This window comes from Salvelinus namaycush, chromosome 25 (assembly GCF_016432855.1).
Source record: "Salvelinus namaycush isolate Seneca chromosome 25, SaNama_1.0, whole genome shotgun sequence".
Lineage (NCBI taxonomy): Eukaryota > Metazoa > Chordata > Actinopteri > Salmoniformes > Salmonidae > Salvelinus > Salvelinus namaycush.
This window is the reverse complement of record NC_052331.1, coordinates 14,661,759-14,685,437: the sequence shown is the minus strand read 5'-3', so window position 1 is coordinate 14,685,437 and position 23,679 is coordinate 14,661,759. Positions and strand designations below refer to the sequence as shown.

Below are 23,679 nucleotides of genomic sequence, written 5' to 3'. Positions count from 1 at the left end.
TCCAAATGCCTGAAGCTACCACGTTCATCTGTACAAACAATAGTACGCAAGTATAAACACCATGGGACCACGCAGCCGCCATACTGCTCAGGAAGGAGACGTGTTCTGTCTCCTGGAGATGAACGTACTTTGGTGCGAAAAGTGCAAATCAATCGCAGGACAACAGCAAAGATGCTGGAGGAAACAGGTACAAAAGTATCTATATCTACAGTAAAACAAGTCCTATATCGACATAACCTGAAAGGCCGCTCAGCAAGGAAGAACCCACTGCTCCAGTACCGCCATAAAAAAGCCAGACTACGGTTTGCAACTGCACATGGGGACAAAGATCGCAGTTTTTGGAGATATGTCCTCTGGTCTGATGAAACAAAAACAGAATTGTTTGGCCATAATGACCATAGTTATGTTTGGAGGAAAAGGGGGGAAGCTTGCAAGCTGAAGAACACCATTCCAACCGTGAAGCACGGGGGTGGCAGCATCATGTTGTTGGGGTGCTTTGCTGCAGGAGGGACTGGGACACTTCACAAAATAGCTAACTAGCTTCTGGGAAGATGTCATGTCATTGGAGGAGTGGGTGAGTGACCGACTTTTTCCCATCATATTGTATTTTTCGGTGGGTACTGGCTACAGCTAGAGATGCAGATGTATTTTGGTTAGCTAGCAAGAAAGGTGAATCACTTTGCTTGCTAGGCTGAACTTGAACGACTGTTATTCATATCTCTTAGTTGTCAAACAAATGTATTTGGCATCGATCAAATGGGCGGGGAGGGAGGCAAGTTCCAATTCAGTTGTCAAAGCGTGGGTTGGGACAAGCATGCATTGGCAGGAAAGCTGCAGAAGTAGGAGTAGGCTATTCCCCATCATTTATCATTGCAATTTTGACGGCCAACTAGCTGAAAAAGTTTGAGAGGGTTTATCTAATGTTCCCTTGTTAGAATTTAGCTCATCTTGCTCTGGCTAGCATTAGTTGTTGATCTTGTTGTTGTTGATGTCCATAGGCAACTGAGGGAGAGAGAGCCTACCTGGTTGCTTGCTCAATAGGACTGTGAAGTTCCCAAATGTAAGAGGACTCCCGTGGTATTTACATCAATCAATCAAATGTATTTATAAAGCCCTTCTTACATCAGCTGATGCCACAAAGTGCTGTACAGAAACCCAGCCTAAAACCCCAAACAACAAGCAATGCAGGTGTAGAAGCACGGTGGCTAGGAAAAACTTATTTGCAGAAATCCATTCAAGTGTATTTTGTGGCTTTTGGCGAATGCGTTCTAATGATCTAAAGTTGTGCTGTTGCTACTGCCTGTAAACACACAGTCCAGTTTGAAGTGAATGATGGCAGGCCCGTGTGGCAAATGGCTTGTTTGCATATAGGCCTACTGTAGCTCTGATTGGCGCAACGGTCTGCGTAGACTCCGGCCCTGGACAAGACAAATGTTTTTGTTGTTGGTTTTATTTACTGCAGTGGCTTTCCCACCCTGTATTGCTATAGAATTTTCACAAATCGTTAAATATACGTCATTCCCAAACATTCCATGAATTGATGAAAAGGTGAAAATGACCATATCTAAGTGCTCGCTTGTCAGAAAATGTAAAACATTGTGTCATATTCTTCCTGGGGGTGTATATGAACAGATTTGTATAAGGTTTCATGTTGCTAAAACGCTGTAAGTTCCACTTTAAACATCCATGTGGACTCCAGCACTTGTGAGTTTGCGGCGGATTTCCTTTCCCTGTTGGACTGTTTCAATTTCACACAGCATGTGAATTTTCCAACTCAGTCCAAGGCATCACCCTCGACGATCATAAATCAACTCGGTAGGTTTGGTACTACTATACTGTCATTTGTGCATGGCTACAGAAGCCTATAAGTTGGGTTTCCAAATTTCATCCAAAGTCATAAACTTCACGGTGGAAAAGGTGATATGTTGATATGCTTCAGTTTTCTGCCATATGACTGGTTTCACATTTGTCTGCAGCGATCGTAAGGTAAAATATAACTAAAACAATTGTCATTTATATTTACAATCCCCTCATCCAAACGGCTTACTCATGGAGAATGGTGTTATTTATATCTGGGGGAAAAAGAAAGTAGTTGTTGTTCCACTTGGAACCGACAGGTTGCGCGACCTTATTCATTGTTTCATTGTGCGTAAAGGCGGTTGAATTATGTGGGAATTGAGTCGAGATCAGAATACCTCCGCCACACCTTCATTTCTTTGATCTTCACACCAAACAAATAGCGGGTGAATAGCATGCTATTCTCCTGTTTAAATTCAAGGTCAGAATACACGTAGAGAGAAAAGTGCATAAAAATCTAATTTACGTTCCATTTATGCGCACTTAGCTCGGGTCGGAATCAGGTCCTTTGCTTTTAGTATTACCATGTTTATATTTGCTATTTTATGTTTTACTCTGTAAGTGTCCTTGTATATCTTGAAAGGCGCAAATAAAATGTATTATTATTATTATTACTAGGTTCCTGACTTCTAGGGAGTATTTCCAAGCCATTGTGCTTCTGCTTTTGCCTCCGCATTGCTTGTTCATTTGGGGGTTTAGGCTGGGTATCTGTAAAGCACTTTGTGACAACTGCTGATGTAAAAAGGGCTTTAAAAAATACATTTCATTGATTGTTGTTTTAAATTTGACAACACTCGGCAGCTCACAGGGCCAAAGAACTCCCCCAAACCTAACCTGCCTGTACACTGTCTATATGTTAAAGTTGTCCTCCTATCCCTCTCATGTTCTCCTTTCCATCTTCCTAAAGTGACCCCCGTTGAGATGGAGAGAAATGGTCTTAGGTGACAGTCATAATGAACAGGATCAGCTTCACTCAATAAATCTAGGGGCCCGTGCCGTGCTTTTGAGCGTAAATCAGTGAAATGGTAAGGCCACCTGTCTGTCTCCATCCGTCATTTCCACTGTCACCTCCCGCTAGTCTGATGGATCGCAGTTACTGTAAAATTAGACAGCCTTGAATCTAATTTATTTTCTTCACTCCTCAGCTGCAATCTCAATAGCTGTGGCTAGCTGACATGCGAAAGTCTTCCATTCATCGAGGGGAGTCTAGCTCAGACAGATAGGGACTGACTAACACAGCTTTATCTTCTCTGTGTGTGTAATGTGTGTGTGTGTGTGTGTGTGTGTGTGTGTGTGTGTGTGTGTGTGTGTGTGTGTGTGTGTGTGTGTGTGTGTGTGTGTGTGTGTGTGTGTGTGTGTGTGTGTGTGTGTGTGTGTGTGGCTGACATGCAGAGGTCTTCCATTGAGCCTCAGACAGATAGGGGAACTAACACAGCTTTATCTTGAATGAGGAAAGGGGATTATAGTCCCTGACTTCAGTGCATCACAATGGAAGGAGCGTGTAGGTGTCAGATTTCCTTAAATGCCTTAATATTTAACATTCAGTTGATGTTTAAAGATTTGAACGAGTTGTTCTTTTAGTTAAATCAAATGTTATTGATCGCATACACCACTGAGCAGGTGTTATGGCGGGTGCAGCGAAATGCTTATGTTCCTAGTTCCTATCAATCAATGCACTAAATGTCAACAAGCACACAATAATCCAACATTTTAAAATAATCAAACATTTTGTACAGCAGTAGATATATAAATAGTATGTAAACATAATTAAAGTGGCTAGTGTTCAATGACTATGTACATATGGCAGAAGTCCTTAAGGTGCAGGGTACAGTGCCTGGTGCTATCTGGCTAGTGACAGTGACTGAGGGGCAGAGTAGGGTACTTGGCAGAGTGCAGGGTATTGAGCAGAGGCCATCTAGTGGTGGCTGTTTATCAGTCTGATGGCCTGGGGATAGAAGCTGTTTATCAGTCTCTCGGCCCAGCTTTGATGCACTTGTACTGTCTCTACCTTCTTCATTTCATGAACAGGCTGTGGCTCGGATGACTGAGGTTCTTGATGATCTTCTTGGGTTTCCTGTGACACCGGGTGCTGTAGATGTCCAGTAGGGCAGGCAGTGTGTTCCCGATGGTGCGTTGGGCTGCCTGCACCACACTCTGGAGAGTCCTGGGGTTGCTAGGTTAAATGTGGGGATTCGCGCTTTCAGTTTTGTGTGAATGCTGCCATTTATCCATGGTTTCTGGTATGGGAAATGTAATAATTCCACTGTCCCGCAGCCCATGCAGGAAATTCATAAACGTAATCTCCCTCGGGAAAAAAGCACCTACACATAATTTTTCCCTTATTACTATTTGGATCGCAACAGTTGGGGGTTGTATCAGATATGGGATATACATTTTAAATTAATTCTCTATATATATATATATATATTTATTGTCCTATCATGATGGAACGGTCCCCAACCCTATACCCTAGACACCCACCTGAGCGACCCACACACTAAGGAGAAGTCCTTATCTGTTTTATAGGCCTACTGTAAGTAGTAGCCGATAAAAGCGGTCAGAGACCCACTAAAGCAGCAATAGCCACTCAAGAGTTTGAGCCTGCCTGGCAGGGTTGGTCCAACAATGCCAAAGTCCCCAGATGTGTGAGCAGAATATACAAGGAATTTCTCAAAGCTGCTAATGAGAACCTTGATGACCTTGTACCTATCCTGTGGGAATTCTGGTGGGGTGCCCTCACCCAGGTAGTGGCAGTGCTGGCAACACTAGCTGCAGTAACCCACGGGGAGGGCGTCACACTCGGACAATCAGAGAGGGGGTAAATGATTGTGGCCCTGGTAGCATAAAATAATCAAAAGGTCTGACTGCACAGAGATGCTTGGGAAAATGGTCACAACGGGGGACCAGCATGTGTGTTTCAGGGTAGGGGGGTATATCTGAGCTCCATCAGCTAGGGCTTGACATTGGTTAATCAAATCTTCCTATTCTTACTCAATTATGCATGCCTTCTCAAAAAGCTACAATTGTATGTGCATTCGCACATCAAGTCTTCTCTTGAGTTGGGCTCGGGGATGGAACAATGCTACCAGCATTACGACCAGGAATATGACTTTCCCGAAGTGGATCCTTTGTTTGCACCCCCCAGGGTAATTGAACTGATTCCAGAAGCTGACCCAAAACAACGCGGGCGGAGGAGATGTGGAGCGGTCTTCTAGTCCGATTTAGGAGGCGAGCACACCACCCACCACTTCAGAGTATATTACTCGCTAATGTTCAGTCTCTGGATAATAAAGTTGACGAGCTCAGTGCGAGGATCTCCTTCCAGAGAAAAATGTGGGATTGTAACATACTCTGCTTCACGGAAACATGGCTCTGTCGGGATTTACTGTCTGAATCGGACCAGCCAGTTGGATACTCAGTTCATCGCGCAGACAGGAATAAATATCACTCCGGGAAGAAGAAGGGCGGGGTGTATGCTTCATGATTAACGACTCATGGCTTAATTGTGATAACATACAGAAACTCAAGTCCTTTTGTTCACCCGATCTAGAATACCTCACAATCAAATGCCGACCGTATTATCTTTTAAGATAATTTTCTTCGGTTAAAGTCACGGCCGTGTATATCCCCCTCAAGCTGATACCACGACAGCCCTCAAAGAACTCCACTGGACTTTATGCAAACTGGAAACCACATATCCTGAGGCAAAATTTATTGAAAGATTATTTCACTTATAATTCTCTGTATCACAATTCCAGTGGGTCAGAAGTTTACATACACTAAATTGACTGTGCCTTTAAACAGCTTGGAAAATTACAGAAAATTATGTCATGGCCTTAGAAGCTTCTGAGTTTAAATGTATTTGGCTAAGGTGTCACAGCTTCAAGAAGTAGTGGGTGGAGGAGTCAGGCGCAGAGAGCAGGGTAGTTCAAAACGTGGATCTTTATTCCAAGAACAGAGTAACGGTCACACCAAACACAAGGGCACATAAAATACCCAGTCCAACAAATAGGACGAAACTGTCCAGGAAAAAGGAATCCACAATAATCCACACACCATGAACAGAAAAACAAGCCCGCACAAAAGCCGGCGGGCCTACCGGGTTTAAATAGCCCAAAACAAAACCCAAACAAGAAACAGGTGAAACTAATCAGACAAAACTAACTGAAACAGAAAAGGGGATCGGTGGCAGCTAGTAGGCCGGCGACGACGACCGCCGAGCGCCGCCCGAACAGGAAGAGGCACCATCTTCGGTGGGATTGATGACATAGGGTGTATGTAAACTTCTGACGTCCAACTGTAAGTGAAATAATCTGTCTGTAAACAATTGCTGGAGAAATGACTTGTGTCATGCACAAAGTAGATGTCCTAACCATCTTGCCAAAACTATAGTTTGTTAACAAGAAATGTGTGGACTGGTTGAAAAACAAGATTTAATGACTCCAACCTAAGTGTATGTAAACTTCCGACTTCAACTGTATGTATATATTGTATCCTATACTATTCTACTGTATCTTATTCTATGCCGCTCTGACATTGCTCGTCCATATATTTTTATATTCTTAATTCCATTCCTTTACTTAGATTTGTGTGTATTTGGGTATCCAGTGCCTTGTAAAAGTAGTCATCCCCCTTGGCGTTTTTCCTATTTTGTTGCATTACAACCTGTAATTTATTTGGATTTCATGTAATGGACATACACAAAATAGTTCAAATTGGTGAAGTGAAATGAAAAAAATTACTTATAAAAGGTTTAAAAAAGAAAAGGAAAAAAAAAGTTGTGCGTGCATATGTATTTGGCCCCTTTGCTATGAAGCCCCTAAATTAGATCTGGTGCAACCAATTACCTTCAGAAGTAACATAATTAGTTAAATAAAGTCCACCTGTGTGCAATCTAAGTGTCACATGATCTGTCACATGATCTCAGTATATATACACCTGTTCTGAAAGGCCCCAGAGTCTGCAACACCACTAAGCAAGGGGCACCACCAAGCAAGCGGCAGCATGAAGACCAAAGGGGCTCTCCAAACAGGTCAGGGACAAAGTTGTGGAGAACTACAGATCAGGGTTGGGTTATAACAAAATACACAAAACTTAGAACATCCCACAGAGCACCATTAAATCCATTATTAAAAAATGTAAAGAATATGGCACCACAACAAACCTGCCAAGAGAGGGCCGCCCACCAAAACTCCAGGCAAGGAGGGCATTAATCAGAGAGGCAACCAAAGAGACCAAAGATAACCCTGAAGGAGTTGCAAAGCTCCACAGCGGTGATTGGAGTATCTGTCCATAGGACCACTTTAAGATGTACACTCCACAGAGCTGGGCTTTACGGAAGAGTGGCCAGAAAAAAGCCATTGCATAAAGAAAAAAATAAACAAACATGTTTGGTGTTCGCCAAAAGGCATGTGGGAGACTCCCCAAACATATTGAAGAAGGTAGGTCAGATGAGGTCAGATGAGACTAAAATTTAGCTTTTTGGCCATCAAGGAAAATGTTATGTCTGGATCAAACACAACACCTCTCATCACCCCGAGAACACCATCCCCACAGTGAAGCATGGTGGTGGCAGCATCATGCTGTGGGGATATTTTTCATCAGCAGGGACTGGGAAACTGGTCAGAATTGAAGGAATGATAGATGGCGATGGATGGCGCTAAATACAGGGAAATTCTTGAGGGAAACCTGTTTCAGTCTTCCAGAGGTTTGAGACTGGGACGTAGGTTCACCTAACAGCAGGACAATGACCCTCAGCATACTGATAAAGCAGCACTTGAGTGGTTTAAGGGAAAATGTCTTGGAATGGCCTAGTCAAAGCCCAGACCTCAATCCAATTGAGAATCTGTGGTATGACTTAAAGATCGCTGTACACCAGTGGAACCCATCCAACTTGAAGGAGCTGGAGCAGTTTTGCCTTGAAGAATGGGCAAAAATCCCAGTGGCTAGATGTGGCAAGCTTATAGAGACATACCCCAAGAGACTTACAGCTGTAATTTCTGCAAAAGGTGGCTCTACAAAGTATTGACTTTGGGGGGGTGAATAGTTATGCACGCTCAAGTTTTCTGTTTTTTTGTCTAATTTCTTGTTTGTTTCACAATAGAAAATATTTTGCATCTTCAAAGTAGTAGGCATGTTGTGTAAATCAAATGATACAAATCCCCCCCCAAAAAATCTATTTTAATTCCAGGTTGTAAGGCAACAAAATAGGAAAAATGCCAAAGGGGTGAATACTTTTGCAAGCGACTGCATGTTGTGTAATTGCTAGATATTATTGCACTGTCGGCGCTAGAAGCACAAGCATTTCGCTACACCCGCAATAACATCTGCTAAACACGTGTATGTGAACAACAACATTTGATTTGATTTTAACTGTTGAACATCTGAGCTTGTGGTTGTTTGTGGGGGAAGGGTGGGGAGTGTGTGTGTGTGTGTGTGTGTGTGTGTGTGTGTGTGTGTGTGTGTGTGTGTGTGTGTGTGTGTGTGTGTGTGTGTGTGTGTGTGTGTGTGTGTCCCACATCTGTTTCTATAGGGCAATAATGTTAGGGACAATATAGGTAGAATCACAATAATTGTTTGCCAAAATAATAATTGCTTGCCAAAAATGTAATTTTTGTAATGCCAATCCTGATTATAGGTAACATGAACTGCCTACATTATTACACATATTACTTGTTAATTGTGGAAATAAATTAAGATATGCTAGATTTTAAATATACAGTTCATTCGTAAAGTATTCAGACCCCTTGACTTTTCCACTTTTTGTTTCGTTAAAATGGATTATAAAAATAAAATTCCCTCATCAATCTACACACAATACCCCATAATTATCAAGCAAAAACTTTTTAAAAGATATTTTAGCAAATGTATTCAAAATAAAAATTGAAATGTCTCATTTACATAAGTATTCAGACCCCTTACTCAGTACTTTGTTGAAGCACCTATGGCAGCGATTAGAGCCTTGAGTCTTCTTGGGTACACCTGCATTTGAGGAGTTTTTCCCATTCATCTCTGCCGATCCTCTCAAGCTCTGTCAGTTTGAATGGGGAGTGTCGCTGCACAGCTATTTTCAGGTCTCTCTAGAGATGTTCGATGGGGTTCAAGTCCGGGCTCTGCTGGCCACTCAAGGACATCCAGAGACTTGTCCTGAAGCCACTGTTGCAATGTATTGGCTGTGTGCTTAGGGTTGTTGTCCTGTTGGAAGGTGAACCTTTGACCCCGTCTGAGGTCCTGAGCACTCTGGAGCAGGTTTTCGTCAAAGATCTCTGAAAAACATCCCCACAGCATGATGCTACCACCATCATGCATTACCGTAGGGATGGTGCCAGGTTTCCTCCAGACGTGACACTTGGCATTGAGGCCAAATAGTTCAATCTTGGTTTCATCAGACCAGAGAATCTTGTTTATCATGGTTTGAGAGTCCTTTAGGTGCCTTTTGGCAAACCCCAAGCGGGCTGTCATGTGCCTTATACTGAGGAGTGGCTTCCGTCTGGCCACTCTACCATAAAGGCCTGACTGGCCATCTCCACAGAGGAACTCTGGAGCTCTGTCAGATTGACCATTAGGTTATTGGTCACCTCCCTGACCAAGGCCCTTCTCCTCCCGCTTTGCTCAGTTTGGCCAGGCAGCCAGCTCTAGGAAGAGCCTTGGTGGTTCCAAAAGCCAGGATATGCATATAATTGGTACCATTGGAAAGAAAACATTTTGAAGTTTGTAGAAATATTAAAATAATGTAGGAGAATATAACACAATAGATATGGTAGGAGAAAATCCAAAGAAAAACCATCCAGAATCGGTTTCCTATTGAACATACTTCTTTCCGTAAGAAATATTATAGTTTGATTACATTTTAGGGTATCCGAGGAGTAAATAGAAACTTATTTTGACTTGTTGAAACAAAGTTTAGGGGTAGATTTTCGGATTCCTTTCTCTGCATGTTGAACGAGTGGATTACTCAAATTGATTGCACCAACTAAACAGACTTTTTGGGATACAAAGAAGGATTTTACCTAAAAAAACGACACTACATGTTATAGCTGGGTCCCTTTGGATGACAAATCAGAGGAAGATTTTCAATAAGTAAGTGAATATTTAATTGCTATTTGTGAATTTATGATTTGGGGCGCCATCCTCAAACAATCGCATGGCATGCTTTCGCTGTAATAGCTACTGTAAATCAGACAGTGCAGTTAGATTAACAAGAATTTAAGCTTTCAACCGATATAAGACACTTATGTACCTAAATGTTTAATATCCATAGTTTTATGATTATTTATTTGAATTGCGCGCCCTCCAGTTTTACCGGAAGTTGTCCCGCTGGCGGGATGCCTAGGCTTAAGAATTAAGAATGATGGAGGCCACTGTGTTCTTGGGGACCTTCAATGCTGCAGAAATGTTTTGGTACCTTTCCCCAGATCTGTGCCTCGACACAATCCTGTCTCGGAGCTCTACAGACATTTCCTTCAATCTCGTGGCTTGGTTTTGCTCTGACATGCACTGTCAACTGTGGTACCTTATATAGACAGGTGTGTGCCTTTCCAAATCATGTCCAATTAATTGAATTTACCACAGGTGGACTCGAATCAAGTTGTAGAAACATCTCAAGGATGATCTATGGAAACAGGATGCTTCTGAGCTCAATTTCGAGACTCATAGCAAAGGGTCTGAATATTTATGTAAATAAGGCATTTCTGGGTTTTTTATACATGTTTTTGCTTTGTCATTATGGGGTATTGTGTGTAGATTGATGAGGAACAGAATATAGTTCTCCCAAAGAAATTCAAAAGGGTTGATGATATTAATTAGTAGATGGATTCTTTTTAAATTACAGTCCAAATAATGATGATCAACGCTTCTTTAAAAATATGTATAATAATTGATCAAGCTTATAAGCAATACAAGACTGTTATTATGGTGGGAGATTATAATACGGTTTTAAATACCTCAATGGACCGTAAAGGAAATCACACTACAAACTATTACCCTCATGCATTTAAGGAAATCACAAATATCATGGATTTATTAGAACAAGTAGATTCATGAAGGTATACCAGAGGACCATTATTAGCATGTTTTAACCATAAAAATGATAGATTATCAGATTCTCAACAAGAAGATCTTATTTTCATTGTTACTGAAATAGGACCCAAGTGATAGAAAAAAAGATCCAGTCCATTAAAAAAATTGGAGGCCCCTTACACTTCACTGTTGTGATGCAGAAATTCTAGAAAAATGGATAGCACAGGTATTAAAAAGATATTGTCGGATATTATCCATCCTAATCAGATATGTTTTTACATGGACGATACATTGGAGATAATGTAAGACAAGTACTGGAAACGATAGAACACTATGAAAAATCTGGGACACCAGGCCTGGTATTCATAGCTGACTTTGAAAAGGCTTTTGATAAAGTACGACTGGAATTTATATATAAATGCCTGGAATATTTCAATTTTGAAGAATCTCTTATTCAATGGGTTAAAGTTATGTATTTTTACCCTAGGTGTAAAATAGTAAATAATGGCTACTTCTCAGAAAGTATTAAACTGTCAAGAGGAGTAATACAAGGTTGTCCACTATCGGCATATCTATTTATTATGGCCATTGAAATGTTAGTTATTAAAATTAGATCCAACAATAATATCAAGGGGCTGGAAATCCAGGGCTTAAAAACAACAGTGTCATTGTACGCTGATGATTCATGTTTTCTTTGAAATCCACAATTTGGATCCCTCCACAGCCTCATAGAGGATCTATACAATTTTTCTAACATCTCTGGATTACAACCAAATTATGATAAATGTACTATATTACGGATTGGATCACTAAAAAATACAACTTTTACATTACCGTGTAGTTTACCAATAAAATGGTCTGATGATGAAGTGAACATACTCAGTAATCATATCCCGAAGAAAGAACTTATCTCACTACAATTTGTTTTATAGAAAGTTAACAAAAATAGATAAGATCTTGTGACCATGGAAAGGAAAATACCTGTCTATTTGTGGAAAAAATATCCCTGATTAACTCTTTAGTCATATCCCAATTTACCTTTTTACTTATGGCCTACACTAGCAACTTGTTTTTTAAATGAGCAAAGCATATACAATTTTATTTGGAATGGCAAGCAAGACAAAATTAAGCAGGCCTATTTATATGATGAATATGAATTCGGAGGGCAGCACTTATTAAATATTAAGCATTAGACCTCTCACTAAAGGCTTCAATCATACAAAAGCAATACTTAAATCTGAACTGGTTCTCTAGAAGATTAGTAAGAATGTCTCACCCCATGTTCAATAATGGCTTTTTTCCCAATATTCAGATTACAACCTCTCACTTTAGGTTATTTTAAAATGAAATCATCTAAAAAATATCGCTATTTTAAAAACAAGCCATTGAAGGTTGTAATTTCAGTTTAATCCACCAGAAAATACTGAACAAATATTACAACAAACATTATGGTTAAATTCAAATATACTAATTGATCAAAAAAAATGACTATTTAATCTTTGTAAATTATATTATAAATATGACTGGTGGAGTTATGTCACACATGCAGCTAGCAAATATATATGGAAATCAAATCAAATCAAATGTTATTTGTCACGTACACATGGTTAGCAGATGATAATGTGAGTGTAGCGAAATGCTTGTGCATCTAGTTCCGACAGTGCAGTAAAATCTAACAAGTAATCTAACAATTCCCCAACAACTACCTAATACACACAAATTTAAAGGGGTGAATGAGAATATGTACATGTAAGTATACGGATGAGCAATGGTTGAGCCACATAGGCAAGGTGCAATAGATGGTATAAAATACAGTATATACATGTGATATGAGTAATGTAAGATATGTAAACATTATTAAACTGGCATTATTTAGAGTGGCATTGTATGAAGTGACTAGTGATCCATTTGTTAAAGTGGCCAGTGATTGGGTCTCAATGTAGGCAGCAGCCTCTCTGAGTTAGTGATTACTGTTTAACAGTCTGATGGCCTTGAGATAGAAGCTGTTTTTCAGTCTCTCGGTCCCAGCTTTGATGCACCTGTAGTGACCTCGCTTTCTGGATGGTAGCAGTGTGAACATGCAGTGGCTCGGATGGTTGATGTCCTTGATTATCTTTTTTGGTCTTCCTGTGACATCGGGTGCTGTAGGTGTCATGGAGGGCAGGTAGTTTGCCCCCGGTGATGCGTTGTGCAGACTGCACCACCCTCTGGAGAGCCTTGCGGTTGAGGGCGGTGCAGTTGCCGTACCAGGCCGACAGGATGCTCTCGATTGGGCATCTGTAAAAGTATGTCAGAGTTTTAGGTGACAAGCCAAATTTCTTCAGCCTCCTGAGGTTGAAGAGGCGCTATTGCGCCTTCTTCACCACACTATCTGTGTGGGTGGACCATTTCAGTTCGTCTGTGATAGGTATGCCGAGGAACTTAAAACGTTCTTCCTTCTCCACTGCTGTCCCTCCAATGTGAATAGGGGGGTGCTCCCTCTTCTGTTTCCTGAAGCCCACAATCATCTCCTTTGTTTTGTTGACGTTGAGTGAGAGGTTGTTTTCCTGACATCACACTCCGAGTGCCCTCACCTCCTCCCTGTAGGCTGTCTCGTTGTTGCTGGTAATCAAGTCCACTACTGTTGTGTCGTCTACAAACTTGATGATTGAGTTGGAGGCGTGCATAGCCACGCAGTCGTGGGCGGACAGGGAGTACAGTAGGGGGCTGAGCACGCACCCTTGTGGGGCCCCAGTGTTGAGGATCAGCGAAGTGGAGATCACTTTGTCTGGGCCAGCAGCCTTGCGAGGGTTAACGCGTTTAAATGCTTTACTCAAGTGAGCCATGGAGAAGGAGAGGGGGAGGCGCAGTCCTTGTTAGCAGGCCGCTAACAAGTGGCGCTGTATTATCCTCAAAGCGGGCAAAGAAGGTGTTTAGTTTGTCTGGAAGCGTGACATCGGTGTCCGTGACGTGGCTGGTTTTCTTTTTGTAGTCCATGATTTCCTGTAGACCCTGCAAAATACATCTCGTGTCTGAGCCGTTGAATTGCGACTCCACCTTGTTCCTGTACTGGCATTTGTTAGATTGCCTTGCGGAGGGAATAACTACACTGTTTATATTCAGTCATATTCCCAGACCTCTTTCCATGGTTAAATGCGGTGGAACGCGCTTTAAGTTTCGTGCGAATGCCGCCATCCATCCACGGTTTCTGGTTAGGGTAGGAAATGTCTGCTCTACTCAAAATTACAGCCAACTAATTGCAGCATTACGGCAAAAATGATAGAGAGCAAGTGGAAGGGGGATAAAGTAAGGAACTTTTCTGCATTAAAGACCAAAATTGGTTAAAGAAAATTGTGATAAATATAAAAGTATACCAGTTTATTTTAAGGATTGACAACTGTGCCATATACAGTTGATTGCAAAATAGTTGGGAAGAGATTTTCTTTGTACCGTTTCCATGACACATAATTTATGATCTGATACACAAAACGCTTGATTCAAAAGTTACAATTTTTCCATTTAAATGATTATCCAAAATCCTTGCAACCAATAGAATGTTATATATAGGAGGGATAAACCATCCCAGCTCTGCAGATTTTGCTGCGAAGAGACAGAACCATTAGATAATTTGTTTTGGTACTGTCCATACAGTATGTGACTTGATTTTGGTCACAGGTTCAGGAATGGCTAAAGAATTGCAACATTTACCTGGCGCTAACTCTGCAAATAGCACTAATGGGTGATGTAAAAAGTCATAGTCAATCGATCAATAATATAATAATGCTCTTAACCAAAAAAAAAGTCATTTACAATCTTTAAAAACTATGAGAATGGAAAGGTTCAGAACTTGTGAAACATCTCAGCACAGTTGGAAACTACATGGAAAACAGAAATCAAAACTGGATGGTGTTCAGAGATAGATGAGAGGGGTTCAGTTGAAGGGTGGGACAAAAAACAACAAGATAACTAATGTAAAAAATACTGTGTCCGTAAAATGTACATAGTATGTATAAGCTGGAAGTAGAAGCCTAAATGTTGTTGCCCATTAGTTTACTCCAATTAGGGGAGTAAAATATATAATGAAGTAACATATATATTTTTAAAACAGTGCATTCGGAAAGTATTCAGACCCCGTCACTTTTCCACATTTTGTTACGTTACAGCCTTATTCTAAAATGGATTACATCATTTTCTCCCCTCATCAATCTACACACAATACCCCATAATGTCAAAACAAAAACAGGTTTTTAGAAATTGTTGCTAATTTATTAAAAAATAAAAAACAGATACATAGGTAACCAGACACTTTGCCTCCAATAAGGGGTAAAGGTAATAACACGACTCAAAACAGTGGTTTTACTATCCATAACACACGTTTAAGTTGGCTAATTAATTTGATCAGGGATCATGATGTTGAAAGATGTTGATATCAAACATTTTTGTCAATGAATTTTCCCCTAACTTACCACTGGAGCCTAAACAGTAAGACCACTATGGGGCAGAAACCCAGCCCCTTAGAATTGGCCTTGTCTTAGCTTTACAGTAAACTCTCAGGCTCACTAGAGGGAGTTAGATACCTCGCATTGAAACACGCTTGGTCGGGGTCGACTGAATAACTCAACTGCAACTGGACCAACCAACGTTGCGTTACTACTGCCATCGAACGTCATTAGTGTTGCATCCCACCGCATTGCATTCTTTTGTTCAGTACTGTGCTTGGATAAAGATTTATTTTTGAAGCCATCAGGTGTTAATGCAATGTTGACACAGGTACTGTAGAATCAGCCTGTGGACAGACAGTCACTACTTTCAATGAGCCACTGTCTCTGTCTTACTTTCCTCCCCTGCTTCTTCACGGTGCTATAGGTACACTAGATGGCAAGCAAGTGTTCCTCTAGTTTCTAGAGCAGACGAGCTGCAGTGATCTGACGCGACGAGAGCGATCAGATTCTCCTTAAACTGTGTTGATAAACGTCTTAATCAAACGTTGTCCCTCTCAGGCTTTGCCTTATTGAAAAGTTATGATTGAATGTTAATCATCCTCTATTTCACATCCAGTGTGTAGCAGCTCCATCAGGTGGCGATCGATGTGTTACGTTAAGGGGATGATTTTGCAGTTTTGTCCTTCCACTCAGACACGGACCATCTGAGCGTTAACTTTAAGTTTTGAATAATGGTAATCCCCATTGACCTTTTAGTTGTTTTACACTGTTACACATATCGATTAGTTTTAATGGAAAAAAACGTCAACAGTGAAATATCAATGGGGGCTTGTAAGTCATTGTGTATGCATACCTGTCTTTCCAAATCATGTACATGTATGAAAAAACCTAAGGCAAATGTTAAAATACCATTAACGTAACACTTAATAGAGCAGACAATTAACTTGCTGAGTATTGACAGATAGTAAACAGGTGGGTAATATTTGGGAACACTACTACAATTCAATCTAGCTACAGATGGCATGTGTTAAAATGGTATCATGGTACATGATACTCGCACCACCAGACCACGACCAGAAATAACTATGGGCACAAAGTGAGTGTTGTTTGTGTGTTGTCTGGGGTGGGATTGAGAGCAGTTGTGACAAATGGACTAGAAAGTTGTATTGTATTGTGAGAGAGTATACAGGGTATTTGACAGCATAGGCCAGTGGTTAATACCTATGAATGGAGAGACATTAGTGAGAGATGCTCCCCGCCAGACAAGAGGACAACAACTCAACTGAGAGACAAAAGATGATGATGATGATGATGCTGCTGCAAAGGACAGATAAGGTTTAACATTAGCACCTGTTTGATCTTTGGAATGTGGCAAGAATATAATGGTGTGTCTCAAAGGGTCAACATAATCAGGTGATTACCCCATAATTACAAAGCGAAAACATGTTTTTAGTCATTTTTTGCGAATGTATTCAAATAAAAAACAGAAATACCTTATTTACATAAGTATTCAGACCCTTTGCAATGAGACTCGAAATTGAGCTCAGGTGCATCCTCTTTCCATTGATCATCCTTGAGATGTTTCTACAACTTGATTGGAGTCCACCTGTGGTAAATTCAATTGATTGGACATGATTTGGAAAGGCACAAACCTGTCTATATAAGATCCCACAGTTGACAGTGCATGTCAAAGCAAAAACCAAGCCATGAGGTCGAAGGAATTGTCAGTAGAGCTGTCGAGACTCAGATCTGGGGAAAGGTACCAAAACATTTCTACATTGAAGGTCCCCAAGAACACAGTGGCCTCCACCAATCCTAAATGGAGGAATTTTGGAACCACAAAGACTCTTCCTAGAGCTGGCCGCCTGGCCAAACTGAGCAATCGGGGGAGAAGGGCCTTGGTCAGGGAGGTGACCATGAACCCGATGCTTACACTGACAGAGCTCCAGAGTTCCTCTGTGGAGATAGGAGAACCTTCCAGAAGGACAACCATCTTTACAGCACTCCAGCCACTCCTCAGTAAAAGGCACATGACAGCCCACTTGGAGTTTGCCAAAAGGCACCTAAAGGACTCAGACCATGACAAACAAGATTCTCTGGTCTGATGAAACCAAGATTTAACTCTTTGAACTGAATGCCAAGCGTCACATCTGGAGGAAACCTGGCACCATCACTACGGTTAAGCATGGTGGTGGCAGCATCATGATGTGGGGATGTTTTTCAGCTGCAGGGACTGGGAGACTATTCAGGATTGAGGGAAAGATGAACGGAGCCAAGTACAGAGAGATCCTTGATGAAAACCTGCTCTAGAGTGCTCAGACTGGGGTGAAAGTTCACCTTCCAACAGGACAAAGACCATAAGCACACGGCCAAGACAACGCAGGAGTGGCTTCGGGACAAGGTTCTGAATGTCCCAGCCAGAGCCCGGACTTGAACCCGATCGAACATCTGAAAACAGACCTGAAAACAGCTGTGCAGCGACGCTCTACATCCGACCTGACAGAGCTTGAGAGGATCTGCAGAGAAGGATGGGAGAAACTTGCCAAATACAGGTGTGCCAAGCTTGTAGCATCATACCCAAGAAGACTGTAGGCTGTATTTGCTGCCTACGGTGCTTTAACAACGTACTGAGTAAAGGGTCTGAATTCTTATGTAAATGTTATATTTCAGTTTTTTTTTATAATTAGCAAACATTTCTAAAAACCTGTTTTTGCTTTTTCATTATGGGATAGTACTGTAATAGAAAGCTTGTTCTTTGTACTTGCAGAAGCCAATAGATCATTTGTTTGTGTTCTGTGCGCATTATATACTCTGGTAGAGTTCTACCATCAACTATATACAGTTGAAGTCGGAAGTTTACATACACTTAGGTTGGAGTCATTAAAACTCGTTTTTCAACCACTCCACAAATTTCTTGTTAACAAACTAGAGTTTTGGCAAATCGGTAAGGACATTTTTCCAACAATTGTTGACAGACAGATTATTTCACTGTATCACAATTCCAGTGGGTCAGAAGTTTACATACACTAAGTTGCCTGTGCCTCTAAACAGCTTGGAAAATTCCAGAAAATTATGTCATGGCTCTAGAAGCTTCTGATAGGCTAATTGACATCATTTCAGTCAATTGGAGGTGTACCTGTGGATGTATTTCAAGGCCTACCTTCAAACTCAGTGCCTCTTTGCTTGAGATCATGGGAAAATCAAAAGAAATCAGCCAAGACCTCAGAAAAACATTGTAGATGTCCACAAGTCTGGTTCATCTTTGGGAGCAATTTCCAAATGCCTGAAGGTACCACGTTCATCTGTACAAACAATAGTACGCAAGTATAAACACCATGGGACCACGCAACCGTCATACCGCTCAGGAAGGAAATGAGTTCTGTCTCCTGGAGATGAACATACTTTGGTGCGAAAAGAGCAAATCAATCCCAGAACAACAGCAAAGGACCTTGTGAAGATGCTGGAGGAAACAGGTACAAAGAACACCATTCCAACAGTGAAGCACGGGGGTGGCAGCATCATGTTGTGTTGGTGCTTTGCTGCAGGAGGGACTGGTGCACTTCACAAAATAGATGGCATCATGAGGTAGGATAGTTATGTGGATATATTGAAGCAACATCTCAAGACATCAGTCAGGAAGTTAAAGTTTGGTCGCAAATGGGTCATCCAAATGGACAATGACCCCAAGCATACTTCCAAAGTTGCGAAATGGCTTAAAGACAACAAAGTCAAGGTATTGGAGTGGCCATCACAAAGCCCTGACCTCAATCCTATAGAAAACTTGTGGGCAGAACTGAAAAAGCGTGTGCGAGCAAGGAGGCCTACAAACCTGACTCAGTTACATCAGCTCTGTCAGGAGGAATGGGCCAAAATTCACCCAACTTATTCGGGGAAGCTTGTGGAAGGCTACCCGAAACGTTTGACCCAAGTTAAACAATTTAAAGGCAATGCTTCCAAATACTAATTGAGTATATGCAAACTTCTGACCCAATGGAAATGTGATGAAAGAAATAAAAGCTGAGATAAATCATTCTCTCTACAATTATTCTGACATTTCACATTCTTAAAATTAAGTGGTGATCCTAACTGACCTAAGACAGGGAATTTTTACTAGGATTAAATGTCACGAATTGTGAAAACTGAGTTTAAATGTATTTGGCTAAGGTGTATGTAAACTTCCAACTTCAAATGTACCATAAAATCAATGTAATTATGAATTTTAGAATTATTCAATTCATTGTCAACATTTGCGGGAAAAATTATATTTTATCATATTATTGGGCAAAAAAATACCCACACAATTATCTTTTGGCTTTGCAAGGTTTTTCAAGACGTTCATGCATGTCCAATTACCAAATGGTTTTATCATCTTGGAGGGATGTTTTCTCCTTCCCTCGCTCTGCTATATATCTGGCATATTCAATATTTATAATAACATATTATAACTTAATATTATTGTATTTTAAAGCAGCTGGACAGTAACATTTAATTATATAATGTTACATCTACACCTCACAAGATTATTAGATTATTATAAATCTGGCCATGCATCTTTGCCAAGAGATTTCAGCAAAAACAAGGGAATCCAGGCAGAAAGCTCCACGCCACAGGGCTGTGACTGTAAAGCCACGCTCAGTTTAAAAAACGTACATTAAAAGTGATAGTGATACATCATTACCTCTAGGATTTAAGGAACTCCTTTTGTTCTTCCCTTCATTTTACCTGGAAATGAACCCGTGCTCAGGAATGTTCAACTTGAAATAAACCACTTCTTAAAATTCTGTCATTGATTTGTGATTGAAATCTGGTTAAATTATAATGTCGATTACTTTTTGTGAATTCAACCCAAAAATCGATGAAAGGGACATTTCACAATTGTTTAACTTAAGGTTCATTATCTCCAGCCCCACCACAACATCAACATATGTGAAAACGGTGTATTTTTATGTTTTGTAGTCAAAATTATGCACACCAGATGATCAACGATGTAATTAGATTTTTTTTTTTACATCATCTGGTGTGCATTATGTGATTCTAACCAACTATAAGTAGGCAAAGGTTTGTAAACACTTATCTTCCTCTATCTTTCTGACTTCAAAACATAGAAACGCTCCATTTTCACATATGTTGATGTTGGGGTGTTGCTGGAGATGATGAATATGAAGTAGAAAAATGTGTACGTTGACACGTTGGTACGTTGATTCATCTTTATTAAATAAGCTTATAACAGAAAGAGCATATCGGTAAAAGATAGGGTTTCTACTCACTAGTGAGGATCTTCCATGTCTTCTTCTCGTCATCGTAGTACTGGACCAGATTACTGGGGAGTCGATCGGGTCCAGGGGGCAAGCCACCCACCAACAACAGCATCCTCTTATTGGAACGAATCCTGGAGTAGTGTGGGTGAGGAGGTGTTGAGGGTTTCGGGGTGTGGAGGGGGTTGGGATTTGGAGCGATTCGGGTTTAGGCGTTGGGATGTGGAGGTGGGTTAGGGTATGGAGTGGGTTGGGTTGGGGGGGACAAGAGCCGGGAAACATAGATTACATAACAGATATAGATTAAATAAAACAACCACTTGCACACATAAACAAACAGAGAACCGTTTTTGTTGAGTAGAAAGCCAATTGTAACTAATCCCAACAAATTCATTGTGTTGGTAGTCATTGAATTGTAGCCCATTGTCGTGACTTGACTTTAACATTAATCTGAAGACTGTTCATTATCTAATTAACTAACTATGTTTAATTGTTACCCAATTCAATGAATCATGTAACTAACTCATTAGGATCTGGGGCACCACGAGAGCGGTTCTTTAAAGAGTTACCATCTCCCGAATTAAACTCTATAAGGCCTTTACCTATCACATCTATAAACAGTCAACGTATTAATCATAACTTTGTATCATATCATCATTCTGAACAGTCGTAACCTTGCATCTGCAAAAACTGGAGTCTGAATTATGATTCAGTACTACACAAATTGGTTGAATTATTTATTTACTAGCTACTTAAATGGGAATACAGATAAACATACACATTCTGCACCGGTTATTGACTGGAGACTTAACACGCTGAAAACAGGTCCCTAGTGGAATGACAATAACATGGCTGCTTGTTAAAGAAGAGATAGAGAGAGAGACAGAGACACTTAACATTGCAACATTCAGAAACTACTACCACCTAAAGTAACCATATACTTTGCACACGAACAGCCGCCCGCTTTGAGAGAAAAATCATGAATGTATTTACGTGAAATGCCTGGGTTCGCCGGGGGTCTCTCAGTGAACCGGCCAGCCTTGGAAAGGGGGTAGGGCATTTTCTCGGCACGCTTGTAAGGCTCTGATAGTCCGAAATGGGTTCCAACAAGTCTTCTACTGTTGTCCTTCTTCGTAGTTATCCGGTATCCGGTGACTAGTCGTTTAGTCCTGAACAGAACTACAGAGTTGATGTTCCTTCCATTTTCTCTTGAAGATGCTTCTTTGAAGAAAGGCTTACCAGCCGTATCGATGGTTCCCCAGTGTGGTGATGAGAGTAGCGTAATACGATGGTTTGAGCTTAAATTCACTTTCGAAGATACTTTACTTAGGACAGCTAATCCGCCATACCAGTGATTGTCCGGGAGGTGAGTTTATCGTCTCCACCTCGTGTTGAGATTCAAAGTTCAAACCATTTTAAACATGTAGCTGAAGCTTCACGCTTTTCTGGTGCCGTGTTAACTTCTTAACCCATCCTTTATACCTTTTGCTCGAAAGGGGCGGTTCCGGCAGGCTAGCACGCTCCCTGACCTCACTCCGGGGCGGTGATTACTCACTGTGCAAAGTTATGGAAAACACTTTTATCATTTTTCATATTACATGCACAACGCATAGTGTGGAAACTTCATATATGTAGTGTGTATACTTTCCAAGTTTCAGTATTTCCTTTTTTTAATACATTTTTTAATGACATCACAAAATAACAAACAAAATTACATTAGTGTTCTATAGTTCGCCTCAGACCATACCCCACGTTCTACGTTAGAAATATTGTTCCACTATTCGCTTTTGAACGCGTTAGAGTTTCAGCAGGAAAAAGGGTCTGTTGAGACAAAGCACATTCCTTTGGTGAATCTTGAGAGCGCAGGCCTGGATCTTCTCCCTTCATTTACAACAGGACGTGAGTGTCAATCCCCACTAGTTATTTTCTCCCTCCTCTGCGGGTGAGAGTGGGTCTGATTGAAGTTATTCATTGCAAAACTGATCTATTTGGATTCTCTGGACAGTCATGACACCATGTACAGCGCATTTCGAAAGTAGTCAGACCCCTTTCCTTTTTCCACATTTTGTTACGTTACAGCCTTGTTCTAAAATGTATGAAATGAAATGTTTTCCTCACTAATCTACACACAATACCCCATAATTACAAAGCGAAAACATATTTTTTGACATTTTTGCGAATGTATTCAAATAAAAAACAGAAATACCTTATTTACATAGGTATTCAGACCCTTTCCTATGAGACTCGAAATTGAGCTCAGGTGCATCCTGTTTCCATTGATCATCCTTGAGATGTTTCAACAACTTTCTTGGAGTCCACCTGTGGTAAATTCAATTGATTGGACATTATTTGGAAGGGCACACACCTGTCTATATAAGGTCTCGCAGTTGACAGAGCAAAAACCAAGCCATGATGTCAAAAGAATTGTCCGTAGAGCTCAGCGACAGGATTGTGTCGAGGCACAGATCTGGGGAAGGTAACCAAAAACATTTCTGCAGCATTGAAGGTCCCCAAGAACACAGTGGCCTTCATCATTCTTAAATGGAATACGTTTGGGACCACCAAGACTCTTCCTAGAGGTGGCCGCCTGGCCAAACTGAGCAATCGGGGGAGAAGGGCATTGGTCAGGGAGGTGACCATGAACCCGATGGTCACTTTGATAGAGCTCCAGAGTTCCTATGTGGAGATGGGAGAACCTTCCAAAAGGACAACCATCTTTGCAGCACTCCACCAATCAGGCCTTTATGGTAGAGTGGCCAGACGGAAGACACTCCTCGGTAAAAGGCACATGACAGCCTACTTGGAGTTTGCCAAAAGGCACCTAAAGGACTCTCAGACCATGACAAACAAGATTCTCTGGTCTGATGAAATCAAGATTGAACTCTTTGGTCTGAATGCCAAGCGTCACGTCTGGAGGAAACCTGGCACCATCCCTACGATGAAGCATGGTGGTGGCAGCATCATGCTGTGGGGATGTTTTTCAGCGGCAGGGACTAGGGGACTAGTCAGGATTGAGGGAAAGATGAACGGAGCAAAGTACAGAGAGATCCTTCAAGAAAACCTGCTCCAGAGCGCTCAGGACCTCAGACGGGGCGAAGGTTCACCTTCCAACAGGACAAAGACCCTAA

At 41.1% G+C, this 23,679-nt stretch overlaps 1 protein-coding gene across 1 annotated transcript in view; it reads right to left on the bottom strand.

The window, feature by feature from the left end:
* Positions 1-23,679, bottom strand: part of klhl14 (kelch-like family member 14) — a 40,232-nt gene that overhangs the window by 12,885 nt on the left and 3,668 nt on the right. Inside the window, exon 2 of the mRNA XM_038963232.1 lies at positions 20,564-20,685. Within this exon, the coding sequence (XP_038819160.1) occupies positions 20,564-20,685 (122 nt within the window). The remainder of the gene's footprint in view (positions 1-20,563; positions 20,686-23,679) is intronic.